The sequence below is a fragment of the Cnephaeus nilssonii genome, assembly GCF_951640355.1.
Source record: "Cnephaeus nilssonii genome assembly, chromosome: 15".
Classification (NCBI taxonomy): domain Eukaryota; kingdom Metazoa; phylum Chordata; class Mammalia; order Chiroptera; family Vespertilionidae; genus Cnephaeus; species Cnephaeus nilssonii.
In genome coordinates this window covers 18,347,446-18,370,716 of record NC_137086.1, presented here as the reverse complement: position 1 = coordinate 18,370,716, position 23,271 = coordinate 18,347,446, and the positions used below count along the sequence as shown (strand labels likewise).

At 35.9% G+C, this 23,271-nt stretch overlaps 1 protein-coding gene across 1 annotated transcript in view; it reads left to right on the top strand.

The window, feature by feature from the left end:
- Positions 1–23,271, top strand: part of PRKD3 (protein kinase D3) — a 61,047-nt gene that overhangs the window by 34,811 nt on the left and 2,965 nt on the right. The window contains exons 9-18 of the mRNA XM_079792739.1: positions 442–565; positions 3,174–3,251; positions 4,425–4,701; positions 7,872–7,924; positions 9,005–9,077; positions 9,959–10,065; positions 14,557–14,718; positions 15,266–15,364; positions 17,986–18,253; positions 21,659–21,744. Of these exons, the coding sequence (XP_079648865.1) occupies positions 442–565; positions 3,174–3,251; positions 4,425–4,701; positions 7,872–7,924; positions 9,005–9,077; positions 9,959–10,065; positions 14,557–14,718; positions 15,266–15,364; positions 17,986–18,253; positions 21,659–21,744 (1,327 nt within the window). The remainder of the gene's footprint in view (positions 1–441; positions 566–3,173; positions 3,252–4,424; positions 4,702–7,871; positions 7,925–9,004; positions 9,078–9,958; positions 10,066–14,556; positions 14,719–15,265; positions 15,365–17,985; positions 18,254–21,658; positions 21,745–23,271) is intronic.

The following is a 23,271-nucleotide window of genomic DNA, read 5'->3' as shown; positions in this document are numbered from 1 at the left end:
AACAACATGAACAATGAAATTTGACTTTTGAACCATGAAAATTTGAGTATAGGTATGCTTGTCTTTTGCCTGGTTGTGAATTTAATAACATCATGTTACCTAGGGCTGGAAGCTTTCTCAACAGCAATCCCAAATGGGACCATCTCCCAGGCTCCAGATCTTCTAATTGGAGAGGATTCTTTCTGCTCTGTTCCTTGTTTTCTTAATGTTTTGTGATCTCTGGAAAATATTTATGACAAATAATGAGGACTTAACAGTGTTATCATAGTCTTTTATAGATCAACTGTGTATCAGCCTAACAGGATATATTTATTTTCTTCTTAAGCCATTGTTTGTCTTCTTATTATCTTATTATCTTATTATCTTTAAAAAGGATTTGCTTATGTATATGACTTTTAAAAATTGAAATTATCAATATCATAAATATTAAATATTTTTTAGTCCATCAACAAGCAATAATATTCCGCTAATGAGGGTCGTACAATCCATCAAGCACACAAAGAGGAAGAGCAGCACGATGGTGAAGGAAGGATGGATGGTCCATTACACCAGCAGGGACACCTTGGTCAGTAATCACAGGCATTTAAATATGGTAGTGCAACTGTTACGTGCTTTATTTTGTGCATTTTTAAATCAAGATGAGAATGAGATAGATACTTGTAAAGAATTTTTAAAAGGCAGAATGCTTAATGTACTGTCTTACAAACTGGTGGAGCAGTAAAGATTCAGAAAGGGTCTAAGGCATAACTCTTTGCAACAGACACCAAATGCATAACCTATGCAAGAAATAATTGATAAGCTGATTCATTACAATTAAAAACTTCTCTATGAAAGACAATGTCAAGAGAACGGAAAGACAAGTCACAAACTAGAAGAAAATATTTGCAAAAGAGATATATGATAAACAGCATATTCTCCAAAATATGCAAAAAACTCTTAAAACTCAAGAAAAAGAAAACACGATTAAAAAATGGGCTCAGGACATTCACATATACCTCACCAATGAAGGTACACAGATGGAAAATAAGCCCATGAAAAGATGCTCTCTACATTATATGTCATCAGGAAAATAAAAATTAAAATAGCAAGATACTATACACCTAGGACAGTGGTCGGCAAACTCATTAGTCAACAAAGCCAAATATCAACAGTACAACGATTGAAATTTCTTTTGAGAGCCAAATTTTTTAAACTTAAACTTCTTCTAATGCCACTTCGTCAAAATAGACTCGCCCAGGCCGTGGTATTTTGTGGAAGAGCCACACTCAAGAAGCCAAAGAGCCGCATGTGGCTCACGAGCCGCAGTTTGCCGACCACGGACCTAGTAGAATGGTTAAAATCTAGAACACTGACAATACCAAATGCTGGTGAGGATATAAAGCAGGGGTGGGGAACCATTTTTCTGCTAAGGGCCATTTGAATATTTATAACATCATTTGCAGGCCATACAAAATTATCAACTTAAAAATTAGCCTGCTATATTTGGTGAAATATTTAACTCACTCCTAATGCCTTGACAGGGTCAGGCCAAAATGATTTGGTGGGCTTTATATGGTCCTCAGGCTGGACGTTCTCCACCCCAGACACTTTCATTCATTGTTGATGGGAATGCAAAATGTTACAGCACTTAAGATGAAAATTTATGTCCATATAAAAACCTGCATATGGATTTTATAGTACCTTTATTTATAATTGCCAAAACTTGGAAGCAATCAAGTGATCTTCAGTAGGTGAATGATAAGTAAACTGTGGTTCATCCAGACAATGAAATTACTACACAGCCTGAAAAAGCAGTGAGCTACCAAGCCATGAAAATACATGGAGGAACCCTAAATACATATTCCTAAGTGAAAAGCCAGTGAACAGAGTTCAAAGACAAGGAAATACAAATTACTCTTAAACATAAGAGCTCAATCTAAAGATACAATTTAAAATTTCAATGAATGCCAGTTTTTATCACTTTAGCAAAAATCAAAAAGTTTGGTAACACACTGCATTTGTGAAGATTTGAGTAAATAGGCACTCATGTTGCTGATTAGCCTTTAAATTGGGTCAAATGTTAAGCAAAATTACATGTGCACATACCTTATGACCCAGCAAGCCAATCTTTAGAAATTTAGCCGATAGGTAAATTACATATCTCTGTGTGTAATGCACATGTATTTGCGCATGCATGCATAACATTCTCTAAAAGGATTTCCAAAGCCTGGTAACACTGCTGCGTATACATAAGGGTAGGAGCAGTATATGAGCGATGGTGGGAGTATACTTTTCACTACAGAGTAAACCTCAATTTTGTGGACCTCAATTTAACAGACTTTGGATTTAATGGACATAATTTGCAGTCCATATGTCATTTGTGAAAATAATTCCCTATTAATTTTAAAATGCTTTTAACCAAGATTTGCATACAATTAAATTAACAGATTATATTTTTTGTTATTAATTCACTATTATTTTAAACAAATTTTAGTTGAATAGGCCATATGTTGGAAAAAACACTGTAGCAATTTCACCAACATAAATAAAACGTTATCTACAACTGTAGTCTACATATTTAAATCCAAGAGTCGCCACTCGTAAATGGTGTTCAGCAAATGATTATCATGTGATCACTCCACATCGCATGTGGTGATTGGTTCTGTTGTTCTGTGGCGTGACTTTCTGCAGCAGTTTTAATATGTGCCAGCCTATGTTCCCATGTGCAATAAGCCATGCCCCATCTGGGTACATTTGTTTACCCGAGGTGACTGATGAATGCACACATTTACTAGACCTATTCAGTATAAACTTTAAATTACAGTTATACATACAGAAAACTTTTATGTGAAAGTAAACTTTTTATACATACTTAATTTTAATTACACAAACATGTCTACATAAGTAAAAACAGATAAACGAATTTGTCAATTTTTTAACATACACATTCGAAAAAAACTACTTTATTATATAATGGACTTTTGGCTTTACCAGATACTCCTCCTCATCTGAATTAGTCCATTTTATCAAGGTTTTACTGTACATCTTTTATATGTTTTCAGAATTTTGAACCTCATGAATTTTAAACCTATTAAATAATACAAATGTATGAATAGAAATGAAAGGAAAAGGAAAAGTGCTTTGGAGGAATCATTATTTTTGAACTTCACGGTTTTATATGCTTTATTTTATAGAGAAAGAGGCATTATTGGAGACTTGACAGCAAATGTCTCACATTGTTTCAAAATGAATCTGGATCAAAGTATTATAAGGTAAAGATTTTACATTTTAAAAATAATGTACATTAAAAGATTATATGTTTTCCAAATATATCTAAATAATACTCATTAATTGTTATATTGGAATATACCTATTCTGACTCTGCCTGATCTAGTTTATAGAAGTCACTCTTCAGTTCCTTGTTGAAGTGCCTGTCCCCCACCTGTCCATGTCACCCCCAACAACAGTTCTGCTGCCAAAGTGTGTCTTTCTGTTGTGGTTTCTGTTTTTGGTTTGCCTGTCACGTTGCTGCTGCTTTATTTCTGGTCCTATGACTTAGATTAAACTGTTTAGAAACTCACATGATCATGGCCTGTCCAGAACAGGCCAACATGGTATTGAGTCGGTGTTTCTCTCACCTTCCATTTTACCCGAGGTCCCAATTCCTAAATGCTTCTTTTGTCTCTTCATATACTTTGTATAGTATTCTTTGCTGGGTTTGCTCCATATTTTGCCATGTCACTGACTGACAATAAAAAGATTGTAAGTGTGATGATTGTATCAGTAAGAAAGAGTAGAAACAATAGACTTAAAGTTAGTTGGGGGGGAGGGTTAATAACTTTTTTTGCCTTATAAAGTGGACTAAATATAAATGATTGTTACAGAATGAACAGAACCAAATGGAGTGCTTGAACAACCTATACTGACATTCGAATTTGCTGCTCTTACTTCTACTTGGTACTCCTTTTGGGGACATAAGAGTGGGGCAGAAAATAGGTTTATAGTTGTGAGTATGTGAAACAATTTATTCTTGTATTATTAATTATTCTATTATTTTCCATACGAACAACTGTAAATCTAATTTTGCCCCACCCTGCATTTTGCAGACAGCAGCCGGTAGAGAAGTAGTTGTTGAGTTGATTTAATGACAGTTGTAAAGTATTGAATATAGCGGCTGTTGGCTTCCTAACTTCTCTCTTTCCTTAGATTCTAATGACTTGCAACTGAATCACTGATAGTGATACTCCATGTTTTTGCCTCTGGCCTCACTGGACATGCAGATCATTCAAGGAAGATACTGTCCTAAGACTTGATTGTGTGTTCCATGGGCCACATACTTGTGTTCATCTTAATAGCATTTATTATAAATGCATATCTGATTGTTTAGTGTATTAAAAATAGAAAAAGAAGTTTTGTATTTTCTAATGCTTAATTTTTTACTTCAGGAAATTCCACTTTCAGAAATTCTACGCATATCTTCGCCACAAGATTTCACAAACATTTCACAAGGCAGCAACCCACACTGTTTTGAAATCATCACTGATACTATGGTATACTTTGTTGGTGAGAACAATGGGGACAGCTCCCACAATCCTGTTCTTGCTGCCACTGGAATTGGACTTGATGTAGCACAGAGCTGGGAAAAAGCAATTCGCCAGGCTCTCATGCCTGTCACCCCTCAAGCCAGTATTTGCACTTCTCCGGGGCAAGGGAAAGATCACAGTAAGCAATAAGCTCCCCCCCCACCTTTTGGTTCTTAAGTATTTTGTCGTGTGATCATGTTTTCTGTATATATTTTAATGTTCATTTTAAGCTTTGTCTGGTATAACCATTACCTTTAGTTAACTCCTCACACTCATGAAATCTGTGAAGTCAGAAATGCTGTTTTTCTTTTAACTGAATTAAAACATGCAGAAATATTTAAAAATTATTGAAACATGTCCTTTGCACCAACAAATTTTGATAAAGGTTTAAGTGAACACTTAATCAGAAAGCCATATTATAATGGCACTTTCCCTCCATTGGCATTATGTTATTTATGGGGAAACATAATTCATTTATTAGAGAAATACGGTATATTTAAGTTGAAACATATCAACCTATTTCTAAATTAAGTTTTTTCCAGATCAGCTGTATTTTGTGTAGCTATTCTTGGCATTATGATAGGCCCTGAGCTAGAATATAAAAGAAAACCAGAAAATTTAAAAGCTATTTTAGGAGGTAAGACATGTCCACAAGTGTTAGATGGTACATAGAGCAGTAGAGTGCAAAAATGAATAATGTGTTACTTGAGGAACTCAAATGTGGAATGGAAGAGTAAATAGAGATTTCATGGTAGAAAAACCTGATTTGGGCCTTGAGCTTGGATCTTAGGGTAGGCAGGGCTAAATGATAGAGGTGAATGGGGTAGTGTTCTCTAGTTGAGAAAGTGTGATCAAAGGGACAAGGATAAGTTCATGAACATGTTTGGTGTCTAATATTGATTATTAGAAGGTGAATAGATGTATATTCACAGTGCTCCTTAAGTTTGGAGGGATTTTGGATAGAGCTGTAATATATTTGAATGAAAATCATGGACCTTTCCCCCAATATAATATAAGTTCATGCACACAAATGTTATTATAATTGGATTTAGGGACCTTCTCAAGCCCAAACATGGACAAGCCCCTAGGGTTAAGAGTTCCTAAAAGCAGAATTGGGGAAAGGTTAAAAGTGACAACAAAACTCCAATTCTGCCACTTAGTAGCTATGTGATCTTGGCCTCTACATTTCTCTGAAGTGGGAATAATAAATGCTCTTCATGCACTTAGCAGTTTCTGACACATTAGTGACATACTACTGTGTTGCTGCTGCTGTTTCTGTTCCTTTAACAACCTATCTGGAGCAGAGTTCTCCTGGGAAGCAATAGAAATTAAAACTGGATGGGGTTAGATAGTGAAGGCCTTTGAAACAAAATACATACTGATTTAAACTGGGAAACTGGAATTACTGAAAAGCGAGTTTTAGACACATTAATTTTGTGGATGCTGTACTTTTTTTGTTTCATTAATATTCAACATTTGAAATATTTTTTAAAATATATTTTTATTGCTTTCAGAGAGGAAAGGAGAGGGGGAGAGAGATATATAGAAACATCAGTGATGAGAGAGAATCATTGATTGTGCCTCTTGCATGCCCCCTACTGGGATCTAGCCCGCAACCTGGGCATGTGCCCTGACCGGGAATAGAACCCTGACCTCTTGGTTCATAGGTTGACACTCAACCACTGAGCCATGCCAGCCGAGCTGAAATATTTTTAAATTGACTAAAATGGAGTTTTTGACAGTCATGTTACTTACTTTTATGTATAGTTTATTTACATTTCCTTGTTAATGAAGTTTTATATTTTTATATTTGGGATTATTAAGGAAATTTTATATCTTGTTTCTTTGAGTTGTCTCCAAAGATTTAGATGTTTCATATCTGATCCCTTGCTTACTTTCCATGTTTCCCTTTCTCTTTTTCTTGTTAATTTCTTATTTTTATTCCCAAAGTAATACATTTAAACTTTGTAGAAATATATAAAATGATAAAGTACTCCCTACATATATAAAACATCTCCCCATTCCCAATCCCCCGCCTCAGAAAACTATTATTAATAGTTTGGTGTATATTTATTGATTTGAGAAGAGATTGGCGGAAGGGGCACCTATATTACTATCTATATCTATATATATAAAAGGCTGATATGCTAAGTGTCTGACCGTCCGGCCAGTAGCTATGATGTGCACTGACCACCAGGGGGCAGACGCTCAACACAGGAGCTGCTGAGCTGCAGTGACTTGGCAGCAGCAGTTCTTGGGTGACGCACCCTGAAACCAGAGAGGAAGGAGCCCTATTCCTTGCAGGGCCACGCGATTCCACCTTTGGCCGTGGGTTATGTTATTACTGGAGCACTGTCGACCCCGAATCTGGTTTACTGCACACTTGCGTTTGCGTTCCACACCCTGTACGACAGCAACTTTGCAGAGTGCCCTCTCACACTCCAGGACCCCTTGGGGGATGTTGGAGAGCCGGTTTGGGCCCTATCCCCACAGGCCAGGCCGAGGGACCCCACCTACCAAAGGGACCCCACTCTGCAGACACCCTTCGAGCCATGGTGCTACCCCAGGCGTGGCCGGCTGGGGAGGGACCGCAAGAGGTTGGCTCCAGGGCATGTCCATCCTGTCTCATCCAGTCCCACCCCACCGGCCACTTTCTAATTAATTTTCCTTTCAATGTGCACGAATCCATGCACTGGGTCACTAGTATTGTCATATTTTTATTTTTACCAAAAATGTGGTCATACTCTCTGTTCTTTTTACAACTTTATCCACTATTTAATATATATCAGATATATTTCAATGTCAGTATATAGATTTACCTAATTTTTAATTTTTATGTTAAAGTAATGCCATATGCCTTTTATGTTTTAAAAAATATAGTTATATAAGTGTATAAAGGCTATAAAATCTTTGTTTCGCAACCCCACTCTTTCATTGACAGGAAGTAATCATATTTTTGTTTGGTTTTAATTTAATTGCTGCCATCCTGCAACTTACCTTTTTCCATTTAATGATATGTTATGGATAGCTTTCTGATTTAGTACTTACAGCTCTATACTATCAAAGGTTTAGATAATATTCTTTTATATGGATGTTACATTCCTGACTGAACCAGTTTCCTCTTCCTGGATTAGTGTTGCATGTGTAAACTTTTTTTAACAAATGTAATTACATTATATTAACTGAAAGTTAGCTAGTGGTTTAAATTTAATATACTGTAGGCATTCACATATTTGTAAATATCAATATTGTTAAGTCATATACTAACAGTTTTGTTCTTTTCTCATGCATTGTTCTTATATTTTACAGAAGATTTGTCTACTAGTATCTCCGTATCTAATTGTCAGATCCAGGAAAATGTGGTAAGTAAAAATTACCTATTTTTCTTATTCTTGGGTTTCACATCCATGGATTCAACCAATTGCAGAGTGAAAACAGTATTTTTGTTCTGTAGTTGGTTGAATCCTCGTATGCAAAGGGCCAAGAATAGTTAAGATTTCGGGAAGTCAAAGGTAATATGTTGATTTTTGACTGCATGGGGGTTGGCATCCCTCATCCCCACATTGTTCAAGGGTCAGCTGTACAGGTTTTTATGTATTAGGCAATGGAAATCTTGACACTTTGTATATATCCTCATTTAATTTACTCAGAAATTTAGTGAGATAGATGTTATTATTCCCACTTCACCAAAGAAGAAATTGAGTACTAGAAGACTAAATTATTTGACTGACTACCATGAGACAGGCACTGGCCAGGAATGTAACGCTAAACAAGATAGAGTCCCTAACATCATGGGACTGCAGTACATACCCAACAGAAGGGTGACCTTGACTGAATAGCAGTAGCATTAGAGAGTGCCACACCCCCAAGAATTTTCTGACAACCACCACCATTATTTTTAAAAAAAAGAAAAAGAAAGGAAGGAAATGGGAGGGAGAGCAGGGATAAATTGAGGAGTGGATTTTTGAGTTACAGACTTTCCTTTTCATCAGTCTTTCCAAATTAGCCTAATCTTAATATGAACCTTTTAAGTTTGTGTGTGTGTGTGTGTGTGTGTGTGTGTGTGTGTGTGTGTGTTTTCAAATTAAAGATAGCAAATCTCTTTAATGGTAAAATAGGTAAAACTTTGTTCTTAATTTTTATGTTAATTTACTTTTTATAGATCACTACTTAATAAATATAAGATTTTTTTAAAATTCAAAGCATTTTTTCCCAATGGTCTTCTTACAGAATACATTATACTTGCACATTGAGAGTGATAGTATGAAAATTAGGCTTACTTTTCTAGAACATACAAAGCCAATGTTTCATAAAATATTGTTATGAAAATTAGTTGCCTATGTCATAAAAACAAAAATGTATTTAAGTGTTTGAAGAGTCAGAGATGTTGATAATGCTTTGTAAGGGTAAATTATACTTACTGCTTACTCTTTCCTAAATAGGACATCAGTACTGTTTACCAGATCTTTGCAGATGAGGTGCTTGGTTCAGGCCAATTTGGCATCGTTTATGGAGGTAAGTGACTATAGCCATTTACATATAGTACATACTATAGAAACATTGTGAAATTTTAAAACATCTGCCAGCTGTTACGTCTTGTCACAATTAAGTAACAGAAAAAATAAGAAAATCAGTTTCACAGTAGCCTTACTTTATCTCTTTCTGTAGCTCGCACATATTTGTGTATGAAAAATAAATGGTTTGAAGTTATGCCTGTTTATTGAAGTATATGTCCTATTGGTTTTCCAACACAAATGAGACCATTTGTCTACTGTTTGCTCTGTGACTTAGGATATTGGCAAAGTCATTTAACCTCACTGTGCCTCAGTATCTTCATCAGTTTAATGGAGCTAATTAAAGCTGATGTGCAAGCTCACATGGTTGTTAATATTAACTTAATGTACATAAGGGTACTTTATAAGCTTTAACAAAAGATATGTTAAACTCTTGTCATCCCTTGCTAAGACTATGACAAGTAGTCTCCTAGTTGGCCTTACTGCCTCCAGGCTTGCTCAAATATGTGGTTAAATCACTCGCTGATTCAGTGAACCTAGAATAAAATTAATTCATTGGTACAATGTTTCCATTTTGACAGAGTCTCTAAATGCCAGTTAACTATCATTTATTTAATAAGGTAGATTATTTTTCATCAAACAAGTTGATTCAAATTTCCTACCATTTCAAATAATAAAACTCCCTTTATTAGGGTCAAATAATTTATTTCTCATGATTAAAGGTGAGTGAAGGAGAAAGAACAAAATGAGCCAAAGAAAAGAAACATAAGAGTAAATTCATATAAATTTCAGTCTGTTGAGAACTTTCAGATAAAGCTTTTGTATTGCACGTGAGCTGTCAATTTGCTTCTTCTTTCTTTTCTATACTTTTTTCAAAAATAGGAAAACATAGGAAGACTGGAAGGGATGTGGCTATTAAAGTAATTGATAAGATGAGATTTCCCACAAAACAGGAAAGTCAACTCCGTAATGAAGTGGCTATTTTACAGGTAAAAAAGAAAATGCTGCTTTCAAGGGTTTTAATTTTTGATTTATGAATTTCAAATCAAAGACTGTTTAATATACTGATAAGAATAAGATTCAGGATTTTGTTTTGTTTTGGTCTCATGACCTTTTGGCTTAGTGAGAGGGTGGTGAGCATCTGAATTAACTCCTTAAGTTCTTTTTTAAAAAGGAAAAATTAAATTACAGTAAACCAGGAATTACAAAGACTACCATTATTTTGCTCTATGGTAGTAATTTATTTAGAAGACATTTTCATAAGTAAAATCTTTTAAAAAAAATACTATTCTTAATACATCTATCACCACATTTTGTTAGATCATTGTTGTACCAACCAATTCTCACAGATGAGGTGCTTGACTATTATAGCAATTATTATAAAAATAAAGACTGCTTAAAAATTATTTACCTTTAGCCCGGCTGGTGTGGCTCAGTGGTTGAGTGTCAACCTATGAACCAGGAGGTCATGGTTATATTCCCAGTTAGGGCACATGGGCCGGGTTGCCGGCTCGGTCCCCAGTAGGGAGTGTGCAGAGAGAAACATGGATCGGCTGCCTCCTGCACATCCCCTTCTGGGGATCCAGCCCTCAACCAGGGCATGTGCCCTGACTGGAAATAGAATATGCAACCTCCTGGTGCATGATGGGTTGATACTCAACCACTGAGCAACACTGGCCAGGCTACTGTGTGTTTTATTTTCTTTTAACATTTTTACCTTTTTTGGGAGTCACCCAGAGGGTAAGATTTAGCTTTATCTTTTTAATTTTTCTGATAAATGTTTATCTTATTTAAGTATTTATCTTAAATGTTTATTTTATCTTTTAAATATTTAATATATAAAACAGTATATAATATTTAATACATAACATGCAAGTTTCTATTAATTCAGTGTGTAGCTTTTGCACAATATTTTAGAAATCATGGTGATGTGATAGTTAAAGCTGTCGGCGCCCAACTTGCTTGTGGGTGAAGTTCAAGAAGACATACTCACTAAACTTATGGTTCCTTGAAGAAGGTAAGAAATTTATAAACACATAATTAATTTTACATTTATTGTACTATTGGTCACTAGTAATAACATTTGCCTCACTTCTTTTTCAGAGGAGTGATAATCAAAAGATTCGTCTACAAGCTACCTGTGTTCACTTCAAGGCTGCCTCCTACAAAGAAAGTTACCCTAAATGGAATGTTAGCATTCACACTCTGTGTTAGGGTGTGACTACATTATTAAGAGATCTTTTTTCATATCTTATTTTGGAATCTTTCTCATCCAACTAATATGCAAAAAAAATAAATATTAAGGATATATTCCTAAAGCTTGATTTCTTGATGTCATTTTTTATCACAAACACTAAACCTCTTTTCCTCTATGTTAGCAACTCTGGATCATGGTAACGAATAGGAATTTCCAGATAATGCACAATGTAAAAACTTCATTAGTGTATCCTTCTGGTTATTTTCCTTGAAATTGCCCAACTGTGGGGATAGAATTAAGTAATTGTAACATGTTTCCAAATATAATATTGTCATCTTAAATTTAATACAATACTATGTTTGTGGTAGATTCTCTTCAAATTATTCATAGAAAATATTTACATTTTTATATTTAGTAAATGGCTTATTTTGTGCCAGAAGCTATACTTAATTTTTCTCAAACTTACCTAGCAGGAAGATGCTCCATGAAACAAGAGATACTTATCAGTTTTGTTGACTGATGAATTCAAACTACCTACATGGTACTAGGCACATAGCAAGTACTCTTATTATTTGTTGAATAAATGTATTTATGTGGGGAATTATTTAGAACATATTAAATTTTTTAAAAGGAAGTATGGAATGATCCATTTATATAAATTCTCATAGGGGATGTGCAGGAGGCAGTCGATCAGTGTCTCTCTTATATAATGTGTATACTATATATGTTTATATACGGTTATGTGCAGAAAAGGATTCATACCTGCATACACTGTCAGCATTGTCTCATCTGGGGAGCATGGGGACTTTCATTTCATAGAGATATGGTAATGTTAAGTGTTTCTTTGGCTATTGCCTGAGGCAAAATAGGGGTGGTATGGAGAAAACGTTATCACAAACTTAAGCGAGAACTTTCTATTTTGAATATTGTGTTATAAAGCCAGCATTTTCCCCTTCTTGGGAGTCATCCAAAAGCTACGAGAAAACTGGTAAACTGTAAAGGATACTCTGTCCTTCATAATAAAAGAGAGTTCAGACCTACAAAATAGGTAGAAATTTTCCCAAAAATATGGAGATGGAACAGGGACGCATGCAGGAAGGGATACCCCTAGAATGGTTTTTGGAGATCTACAATTGTGATATCCAGGTGCCTTCTCAGAGGACAGTCAAGGGGGTCATATCTGATAAGATTTGTTTAATTCAAGGGAAAACACATTAAATGAATTGAAGAAGGGCACTTAACAGTAGAAGAGTACAAATCACATTATACCAAATAACCAGTCATACGAATATATAAATATTCAAATTAAATATTCAAAGAATAGTATTATTTGATCTTCATGCAGTATATCTAGAAGTAGATTTCAAAATAAAAAAAACATAAAGCCCCCACCACCTGAAAACAATATTTTAATATCTTAATTTTGAATCAGAGCAGTCAAAATTTCAGAACACTATTTAGAAAATAATTACTTAAGACACTATATCAGAGCTTTTGGACTATCACTCAGAGAAAGCTCTTTAACTTCAAATATTAATCAAGAAAGAATGAAAAGAAATTAAGAATCGAACTCAGGAAGTTAAGGAAAGAACAAACCGAGTTTAAGGAAAGCAGAAGGGATTAACAAGTAAAAATGAAATTAATAAATTTAATACTGAAAAGAATAAAATATGTCCAAAAGCATGTTCTTTTGTGGGTGGGATAACAAAATAGTCAACCTAATCAAAAAATAAAATATAAAAACATCTTGAAGAGATAACCACAAATACTGAAAAAAAAAAAGGGGGGGATTCTTAAGATACTACCTTGCACAATTCTATCAGGTAGGTTAGAAAACCTGGAGGAAAATTATTAATTTTCTACGAAATTATAATTTTCCAAAGCAGTCTTAAGAGAAAATAGGACATTTAAACAAACAGAAGTTAGGAGAGAATAATGTTACAGCACAGTTCCATTTTTGTATGTGCGTGTGTGTTTTTAAGAGAAGGTGGGAAAGGGGGGGAACTTAATAGATAACTACAGCATAGGGGACAGCCATCCATACTTCCAACTCTAGGTTGACCAAAGAAAGTTATGATATTCTGAATTTTTCACTGCTTACTGCCATTAATTATTCACTGTGGGCTATTTCACTTCTGTTTATCTACTATAAAATTTTGTCACTTTTTATTTTGCTGCTTGGAAGATTATGGTGTTTTAAGTTGATTAGTAAATTGGAACATTAAGTTGTTTTAGGTTGATTAGCAAACAATATTTTGTGCTTCTTACTCATTTTCTTAAACATTTTTAAAAAGAACAATCATGAATTAGACATTGATTTAAAATGACTAAGACAGAGTCTCTGCCCCTAAGGAGCTAATGAGGCTCCAGAGTAAGATACATACACACATAGTATGGTACCATGGGATAAGTATTGGGGGAATTGAGCTGATGGTGGATTTAAAAACATTTTAGAGATGGAGCTCAACTTCACATAGACAAAAAAAAAAAAAGTTTGCCCTCTTAGCGTAATTAGGTACCCATGATAAGGACAAAAAGCATAACAAAAATATTATTTCTATTAATAAGAAATTAAAAGTTTAATTATTTGGGTCAATAGAGCATATTTAAGATGAATTGGGAGAATGAAGTCAGATTTTTTAAGATCTTAAAATCCCAGCAGAGGAATTAAGATTTATGCCCAGAAAGAAAGTGCTATTTGAACATTTTTGAGCATGGGTGACTTCTCAGGTTTGCTTTAGAGGAGCCCCCCCAGTAAGATAGGTTGCTTTTTTATTAGCAGAAACAGTATCACATTCATCTTTGTGTTGTCCAACCCTGGTAACGTAGTACCAAGTAACATGGGTTGATGGAGATAAAAAGATGCTGAGTCTAAACAAGGGAAGACCAAATCGATGGATAATATAATGAGAATCAAGACTTTGGTAAATAATTACCTTAAAAACAAAACCATCTCTTTGAGCAAAGACCTTCACAAATACTTGCCCCAAAGAGTTCTATGTAATTAGCTAAAATTTGATTGGCAATTGGTGCTTATTTGTGGACAGCATTAAGTTAGTGTCAGAAGATTGAAAAGGTGAGAAGGAAAAGAAGTAATGGACAAGGGCAATTATATAATCAAGTTGGGGAGACATTCTTTCCCCTCAGTGCATTAGCTCTCCATAATTTGGAAAAATTGTAATGTGTGATACTTTTTATTTTGTTTGCTTTCATTGTTTATTTTCCTAAGCTGTTTTTCTTTCTTTGCCATGTATTCCATACAATTAATCCTGCAACTCTTCAGAATTTGCACCATCCTGGGATTGTAAACCTGGAATGCATGTTTGAAACACCAGAACGAGTTTTTGTAGTAATGGAAAAGCTGCATGGAGATATGTTGGAAATGATTCTATCCAGTGAGAAAAGTCGACTTCCAGAACGAATTACTAAATTCATGGTGACACAGGTATCTTAACCATTTTTTTAAACTAGAGAATAATTTTTTGACAGTGAAAGATAACTGCTTAGTTTTTTATTTTAATTTTACTTTTATCCTGTTTTAGAAGCAGCTGTCTTTTATGTTAGCATTGTTTCTTTTTAAAATTTTTCAATTACACTTGACACAATATTATATTAGTTTCATGTGTACAACATAGTGATTAGACATTTATAACATTTACAAAGTGATCACCCTGATAAGTCTAGTACCCATGTGACACCATACATAGTTATTACAGTATTATTGACTATCTTCCCTATGCTTTATTTTTTATCTTTTAGTTAAATATATTGGGGTGATTAGAAACTACACAAAATAATTAAATAGCAATGTATGTATTTTACATATTCCTAATGTGGGAATTGCTAATCTTGAAGAATAGAATAACACTTACAGTTAAATCTTGATGAACTGTAGCTGGCTTTTCAAATTACTGTATCGTTCAACAGGTTAGATTGGGGTTTAGCTATTATTTTTCCAGGCATGGAAAAAAATCTGTTTCTTTCAATAACAGATACTTGTTGCTTTGAGGAATCTACATTTTAAAAATATCGTGCACTGTGATTTAAAGCCAGAAAATGTGCTACTCGCATCAGCAGAGCCGTTTCCTCAGGTGAGATGTTCTCCAAACCTTCTTAAGTATCATTTTAAGTATCTTTCAACACGACAAAGTACCTACATAACAAAAAGCCATGCTGTAGGTTCATGTATAGAAGCATTTTACAGAATGGTTTTCAGCCTGTAACTGCCAGTAAGGTTTAATACCTGAATAGTTTGAATTCAGATTTTGCTAATTATATTGATTATTTTTATGAAAGACTTTCTAAATTTAACCAGGTCTCAAGGAATACCTTCTGCACGTAGACTGTTTGCAATTCACCTCTCTCTGTGGGTTGGGAATCAAATGGGGGAGAATCAACCTTGGTAGGTGCTCGTTGCTGAGGACAAAACCAACTGAGGGGAAACCCTGAGTTGGGAGATTCTAGGTTTTGATTATCTAGTTGGCAGGAAGCCAATTCCTCTTGCTCTTTAGAATACTATATTTCAAGCATTTTCACCAAAACCTATGTAAGAATTACATTTTCCATCACCACCAGTGCTCAAGCACAGAATACCGTTGGTGCACTATGTGTGATGCACTGGTTTTGTTTTTTACTCAGTTAAATTTCATTTCATTAAAAAATGTTGATCTTGATCCAAATTTATTTCATCACCTAAAAATGAATCATAACCCAAAATTTGAAAAATTTTTCCTGAGGAAATATGTTGGCAATACCTACCTATGAATGTTTTTCATGATTGTGTCATTGATGAACCTTCCAAACAGCTAGAATAACTGTTGCCAAACTATTGTTTAAGTACATTTAAAACATGTACAACTAGACAGATGCCTAGAATAAAAACAGCAGATGGCTATTGTACTTATTGTAATTATATTGTTTATTTTTATGAAAGACTTTCTAAATTTAACCAGATCTCAAGGAATACCTTCAGCACGTAAATTCAACTCAAATTGTCTTTCAAAGAAAAAAAAGTATTAAAAATTATTTAACCTTTTTACTTTTAAAGAAGTGATCATATTCTTTCTTTTATAATGCCTAAGTGGTTAGAAGTTATTCCTTATCATTGTAAGGTCAAAGAGGGTCCCCTAGTAGTTGGTGCAATTTTTTTAAATAAAGTACTTCCATATCTTATCTCAGATCTTCAAAATAGTATGGGAAAAGGATGCACACGCCAACAGCTAAGACTAAAACTCCGGCTTGCTGACATCTACTTTAGTGATCTCCATTGTTCCACTAGGAATAAAGGGAAAATAGCATAATTTACTTGATAGTCTTGTTTTGCTCAAGTGCTAGCTAGCCATGGTCACACTTCTTTATTCAATTGCCAAACTGCCAAGTCATTTTACTGTATCAAGATGTTAGCTAAAATATGGCATTTAACAACAAAATGAAAGAGTTCATATTTCTTCATGGTCAACATAGTCCTACTCTTCAAAGACTCAAATAGAGAAATAGCCAATTTCAGTAATGACACAGAAGAAATATCATCATAAAACCATCTTTGAGGGTCATATCCCCAAAATAGCATCATTTGAATATACCTTCATCTTTGCTCTACTGTCAATGTTTGTACTACTGATTCATACAGGCCAAATTCCTTTTCTCTCATTTTATATTAATGCTTTCTCTGAAGACATTTTAGGAATGAGGCATTTCCTCTGGAAAGTACTTGGTATTTGCTTATTCAGCATGGATGCATCATTCATCACCAAAACATGAATCTCTCTGAGCTCTGCCAAGCTTATCACACTTCCAGAACTCTGTTCACAAGTGGACATGTTAGTGACTGTGGCTACCTGCAGTTATAACGTTTTTCAAACCTAAACATCTAATTAGCACTAATTGTGCCACAGGCATAGAAAGCACTGTTATTTTTCAAGTAGTCTCTAGCATTACTCTTCTGGCCACATTAATAGTTATCTTGAATACACTTCAATTTCGTTTACTTGCCAATTAATAGTGTCCTTGGGAAGACAGATTCTAGGATTAAGCAAAATAAAACGTGGGGTTTTTTTTAATATATTTTTTTTACTGATTTCAAAGAGGAAGGGATAGGGAGAGACAGAGATAGAAACATCAATGATGAGAGAGAATCATTGATTGGCTGCCTTCTGCATGCCCCCGTTGGGGATTCAGCCTGCAACCTGGGCACATGCCCTGACCAGGAATTGAACCGTGACCTTCTGGTTCATAGGCTGACACTCAACCACTGAGCCACGCTGGTTGGGCAAAATAAAAAGATTTTAAATATCATAACTTGTTTTACATTCAGCAAACATTAAGTAGCTTTATATGTCCAGGCACTGTGAATCCACTGGGGATTCAGAAATGAAATACATAATTCTTGCTCACAGATTATAGGAAAGTAATCTCCTTAAACTCCAAATGAGAAACGATCAGCACCCTCCATGCATCAAACAACTCTGAACACTTACAACACCAGTCTGGTATTTGGCATTCTGGAAGCTAGAATCTAAAAGTGGTTTTTGAAAGAAGCACTGTTAGTAATGAATCACAGGTTATGAATGTATTTTACAGTTTCCCTATCTACAGTCATTGGACATCCATAATCAATACAGTTGGCAAGTGTGATACACTATCATTTAGGGATAGGTTAGATAGATAGATAATGTAGAAGAATATAAAATTAACGCCATCCTTTGAATTGCAGGTGAAGCTGTGTGACTTTGGTTTTGCACGCATCATTGGTGAAAAGTCATTCAGGAGGTCTGTGGTAGGAACTCCAGCATACTTAGCCCCTGAAGTTCTCAGAAGCAAAGGTTACAACCGTTCTCTAGACATGTGGTCAGTGGGAGTTATTGTCTATGTGAGCCTCAGTGGCACATTTCCTTTTAATGAAGATGAAGATATAAATGACCAAATCCAAAATGCTGCATTTATGTATCCACCAAACCCATGGAAAGAAATTTCTGGTGAAGGTAAAAAAAATGTTTAGCTCTATGCCTTTTAGTCTAAAAATCTTTGTGACCCCCTATCAGCCTTTTTTTTACTTCTTCTTTTATACCTCCTATTCATCTTCCAAATTCCATTAGTGACCTGTTTTTGAGCACAGGCATAGCTCTACTCCAGGCCCCACTTGGCTCGTTTTGAACTACTAAAATCTCTGTCCTTTCTACTCAACACATGCATCTTCAGGAAACATGTTTACTTTCATATCATTGGTCTCCCTGTAACCATGCTGCAGCTGTCCTAAGCTTACTTCCAGCTTCATCTCCCACTGCTCCCCTATACAATCCTGGACTATTTTCTGATGAGGTCTTTTCCCTGCCTACAGTCCCTCCTCCTAGCTATTATACTCCTGCCTTTTCAAGAACCCCTTAAATGTGGCTCATCTTCCAAGTTCTTCCCTGAACCCCTACTCTAACCTGTGTAAGATCTACCTTGGCTAGTATTTGAACATATTTTTCCTTAAGTATTCTATATTTTTATAATCACTTTTTTTTTATCTTCAGAACTAGATTGTAAACTCCTTGAAAGAAGACCTATAGCTCAGGTTCTTTATATCTAGAATGAGCTTTATAGTCAATAGACACTCTCCAGTTGGTTGATTTTAGAGAGAGGGAAGGAGAGGGATAGGTAGAAACATCGATGAGAGAGATACATTGATTGGCTGCCTCCTGCACACCCCCTACTTGAATATGAACTTTCGGTAGTAACTTATCAAGCCAGGCTTGAATATGAACTTTCGGTAGTAACTTATCACCTCAATCGAACCATGGAGGCGAGGTAATGGCCTTGGCAACTTTTCTAGACCAAGCCAGGGACTAGAAAGCAATATGATGTCATTGGAAGGGGGAGGGGCATTAGCTTGCAATCAGCATCTGTTTTATTCATCTTGAAATAACGTGAATACTTAGCACTGTATGCTAAGCACCATTCTAAGCCATTTAAATGTATTAAGATAACGCCATCTTCTCAACAACCTTATTTTACAGATGAGGAAGCGAAGGCAGAGTAGAATTTAGTAACTGACTCTGTATCACAGAATAGGTGGCAGAATGACTTCAGCCCAGCCTGGCAGGCTCCACTCTTCCCCCCCCCCCCCCCCCCCCCCGCCTAAGTTTTTTTTTTTTAATGGAATTTATTGGTGTTCAGGTGGTTAATAAAATTATATAGGTTTCAAGTGTGTAATTCTATAATACATTATCTGTATATTGTATTATGTGTTTACCACCCAAAGTCTCCTTTCTCTACCACTTATTCCTCCTTTACCCTCTTATACATGCCCCCACCCCACCTTTCCCTCTGGTAATCACCATACTGTTGTTTGTGTCTGAGCTGTTTTTGCTTAATACCTTCACCTATTTCACCCAGCCCTGTTCCCTCTGTCAGTCTGTTCTTTGTATCTATGAGTCTCTATTTTGTTCATTAGATTCCACATATAAGTGAAATCACGTGGTATTTGTCTGTCTTAGTTTCACTTATAATACCCTCTAGGTGAGTGGTTCTTAACCTTCCTAATGCCGCGATCCTTTAATACAGTTCCTCATGTTGTGGTGACTCCCAACCATAAAACTATTTTCGTTGCTACTTTATAACTGTAATTTTGCTACTGTTATGAATCGTAATATAAATATCTGTTTTCTGATGGTGTCTCAACCCACAGGTTGAGAACCGCTGTCAGGGGTCACCTAAGACCATCAGAAAACACAGATATTTACATTACGATTCATAACAGTAGCAAAATTACAGTTATGAAGTAGCAACGAAAATAATTTTATGGTTGGGGGTCACCACAACATGAGGAACTGTATTAAAGGGTCAAGGCATTAGGAAGGTTGAGAACCACTGCTCTAGGTCCATCCATGCTGTTGTAAAAGGTAATATATCCTTACTTTATACAGCTGAGTAGTATTCCATTGTGTAAATGCACCACAGCTTTTTTACCTACTCATCTACTGATGGCACTTGGGTTGCTTCCAAATCTTGGCTATTGTAAATGGCACTGCAGTGAATATAGGATGTGTATATTCTTTTGAATCAGTGTTGCAGGTTTCTCTGGATATATTCCCAGAAGTGGAATTGCTGGGTCGTAAGGCATTTCCATATTTAATTTTTTGAGGAACCTCCGTACTATTTTCCATAATGGCTTCACCCATCTGCATTCCCACCAACAGTGCATGGGATTCCCTTTTCTCCACATCTTCACCACTTGTTATCTGTAGATTTATTGATAGGCATTTTGACAAGTGTGAGGTGATAGCACATTTGGTTTTAATTTGCATTTCTCTGATGATTAGTGACATTGAGCATCTTTTCATGTTTATTGGCCATCTGTACTAGTATATCCTCTTTAGAGAAGTGTCTATTCAGGTCCTTTGCCCATTTTTTTTATTGGATTGTGTTTTGTGGTGGTGTTCTTTATAAATTTTGGATATTAACACCCCTTATCAGATGTAACGTCGGCAAATATGTTCTCCCCATTCAGTGGGTTGTCTTTTCATTTTGTTGGTGGTTTCCTTTGCTATGCAAAAGCTTTTTGGTTTGATGTAGTCTCATTTGTTTACTTTTTTTGTTTCCTTTGCCTGAAAAGATGTATCACAAAAATATTCCTACAAGAAATATCTAAGATTTTACTGCCTATCTTTTCTAATAGGGTTTTTATGGGTTTGAGTCTTACATTTAAGTCTTTCATTCATTTTGAGTTTATTCTTGTGTATGAATAGGTGATCTAGTTTCAATTTTTTGCACATATCCAATTTTCCCAACACCATTTATTGAATAGACTGTCTTTACCCTATTGTATGTTCTTGCCTCAAATATTGACCATAAAGGCATGGGTTTATTTCTGGGCTTTGTTTTGTTCCATTGATCTGTATGTCTGTTTTTATACCAGTACCATGCTGTTTTGATTATTATGGCCTTATAGTATAGTTGGATATTAGGTAGATTACCTCCAACTTTGTTCTTCTTTCTCAAGATTGCTTAGGCTATTTGGAGTCTTTTGTGGTTCCATATACATTTTTGGAATATTTGTTCTAGTTCTGTGAAATACAACACTGATATTTTGATAGGAATTGCATTGAATCTATAGATTGCTTTGGGTAGTATGGAAATTTTAATAATGTTAATTATTCCTATCAGAGCCTATACTTTTAACTTGTATTTTATATTGCCTCCTTAATAAAACAGATATGCTATAAATTCAGTAAACAGTTTCATGGGTCACTAACATGTTAGCTTAAAGGCCATTTCCTTGAGGGGGAAAAAAATCTTCCACCTTCTACGTATTTCAATGGATTGAACTGCCTTCCAGGCAGTGCCACAGGTTTGGGGTGCTTTGTATTCCCAAATTCATGCTTCTAATTTTGTATTTTCCTTAGCAATTGATTTGATAAACAACCTACTTCAAGTGAAGATGAGAAAACGTTACAGTGTGGACAAATCTCTTAGTCATCCCTGGCTGCAGGTAAAAAAAAAAAGTGTATCTCTTTGTCAAACCTCATTTGAGCAGATCATTGTGGTTTCTCTTACCTAATGAAACTACTGTAAGATCAACAGGCTCTACACATCTTAGAATAATGCAAGTGTTCTATAGTGATTAATATGTACTGTGGCTGAAACTTTGAAAGTTCTTGCAATACGCCACTGAAGTGCAGAACTGATAGGCAGTTAAACTCCCATAAACTGAAAGCAATGAATTTGCCTTTCATGGGGCTTTATGTGTTCATTTCACTTTTTTGTACAATGAGCTTAACGCATTATTTTTAAGTATATTTTACTTCTAAGTAAATTTCTATTCAAAGGTCCGTATTTGCATTGAAGAGATTGGAAATGCCATTTGAAACATTTGCCTTAATTCCTCCAAAGGCTATTGTATAGATTTTTAAAAAGTTACCCCCAAACTTCAGTATAAAGAGAGAAGCTTTAGAACTATTGTAAAACCAGTGAGGGGTAGAATTAACTTAAAAACAAATGCAATCATAATTATTCTCAGGGCCTATTAAATTACCCTGATAAAAGATTCTAGCTAAGCACTTTCCCCTATTTTAAGGAGTAAGTCATAGACCTCTCATAGTATAGAACAGAATGTTTTAGTAATTATTAGCCACCTCAGAAGCCTGAGACAGTTTTTTTAACTTTAGAAACTAGTTAATTTCTTCATACTCAGTTTGAAAAAGTATTTATCTTTAACATTGATAATTTAAAATATTACAAATGGAACTTACTTTATACCAAGTACTTACGAGTAGGAGCTTGTCAAGTATATGATTACTAGAGGCCCGATGCACAAAATTCATGCATGGGGGGGGGGTGTCCCTCAGCCCAGCCTGCACCCTCTCCAATCTGGGACATCCCTCTCACAATCCAGGACTGCTGGCTTCCAACTGCTCGCCTGCCTTCCTGATTGTCCCTAACCGCTTCTGCCTGCCAGCCTGATCACCCCCTAACTACTCCCCTGCCAGCCTGATTGATGCCTTACTGCTCCCCTGCCAGGCTGTTTGCCCCTCACCACCCTCTCCTGCAGGCCTGGTCACCCCCAACTGCCCTTCCTGCAGGCCCGGTCACCCTCAACTTCCCTCCTCTGCCGGCCTGGTCACCCCTAACTGCCCTCCCCTGCAGGCTTGATCACCCCCAACTGCCCTCCCCTGCAGGCTTGATCACCCCCAACTGCCCTCCCCTGCTGGCCATCTTGTGGCATCCATCTTGTGTGTTGGAGTGATAGTCAATTTGCATATTATTATTTTTAGATAGGATTAGATGGGATAGAGGCCTGGTGCATGGGTGGGGGCCAACTGGTTTGCCCTGAAGGGTGTCCCAGATTAGAGTGGGAGTTCCCTTGGGGCGTGGGGCAGCCTGGGCAAGGGGCCTGTGGTTGTTTGCAGGCCGGCCACGCCCCCCGGCGACCCAAGCAGAGGCCCTGGGATCTGGGATTTATTTATCTTATGTAATTGAAACTTTGTAACCTTGAGCGGAGGCCATTGCAGGCCAGGGC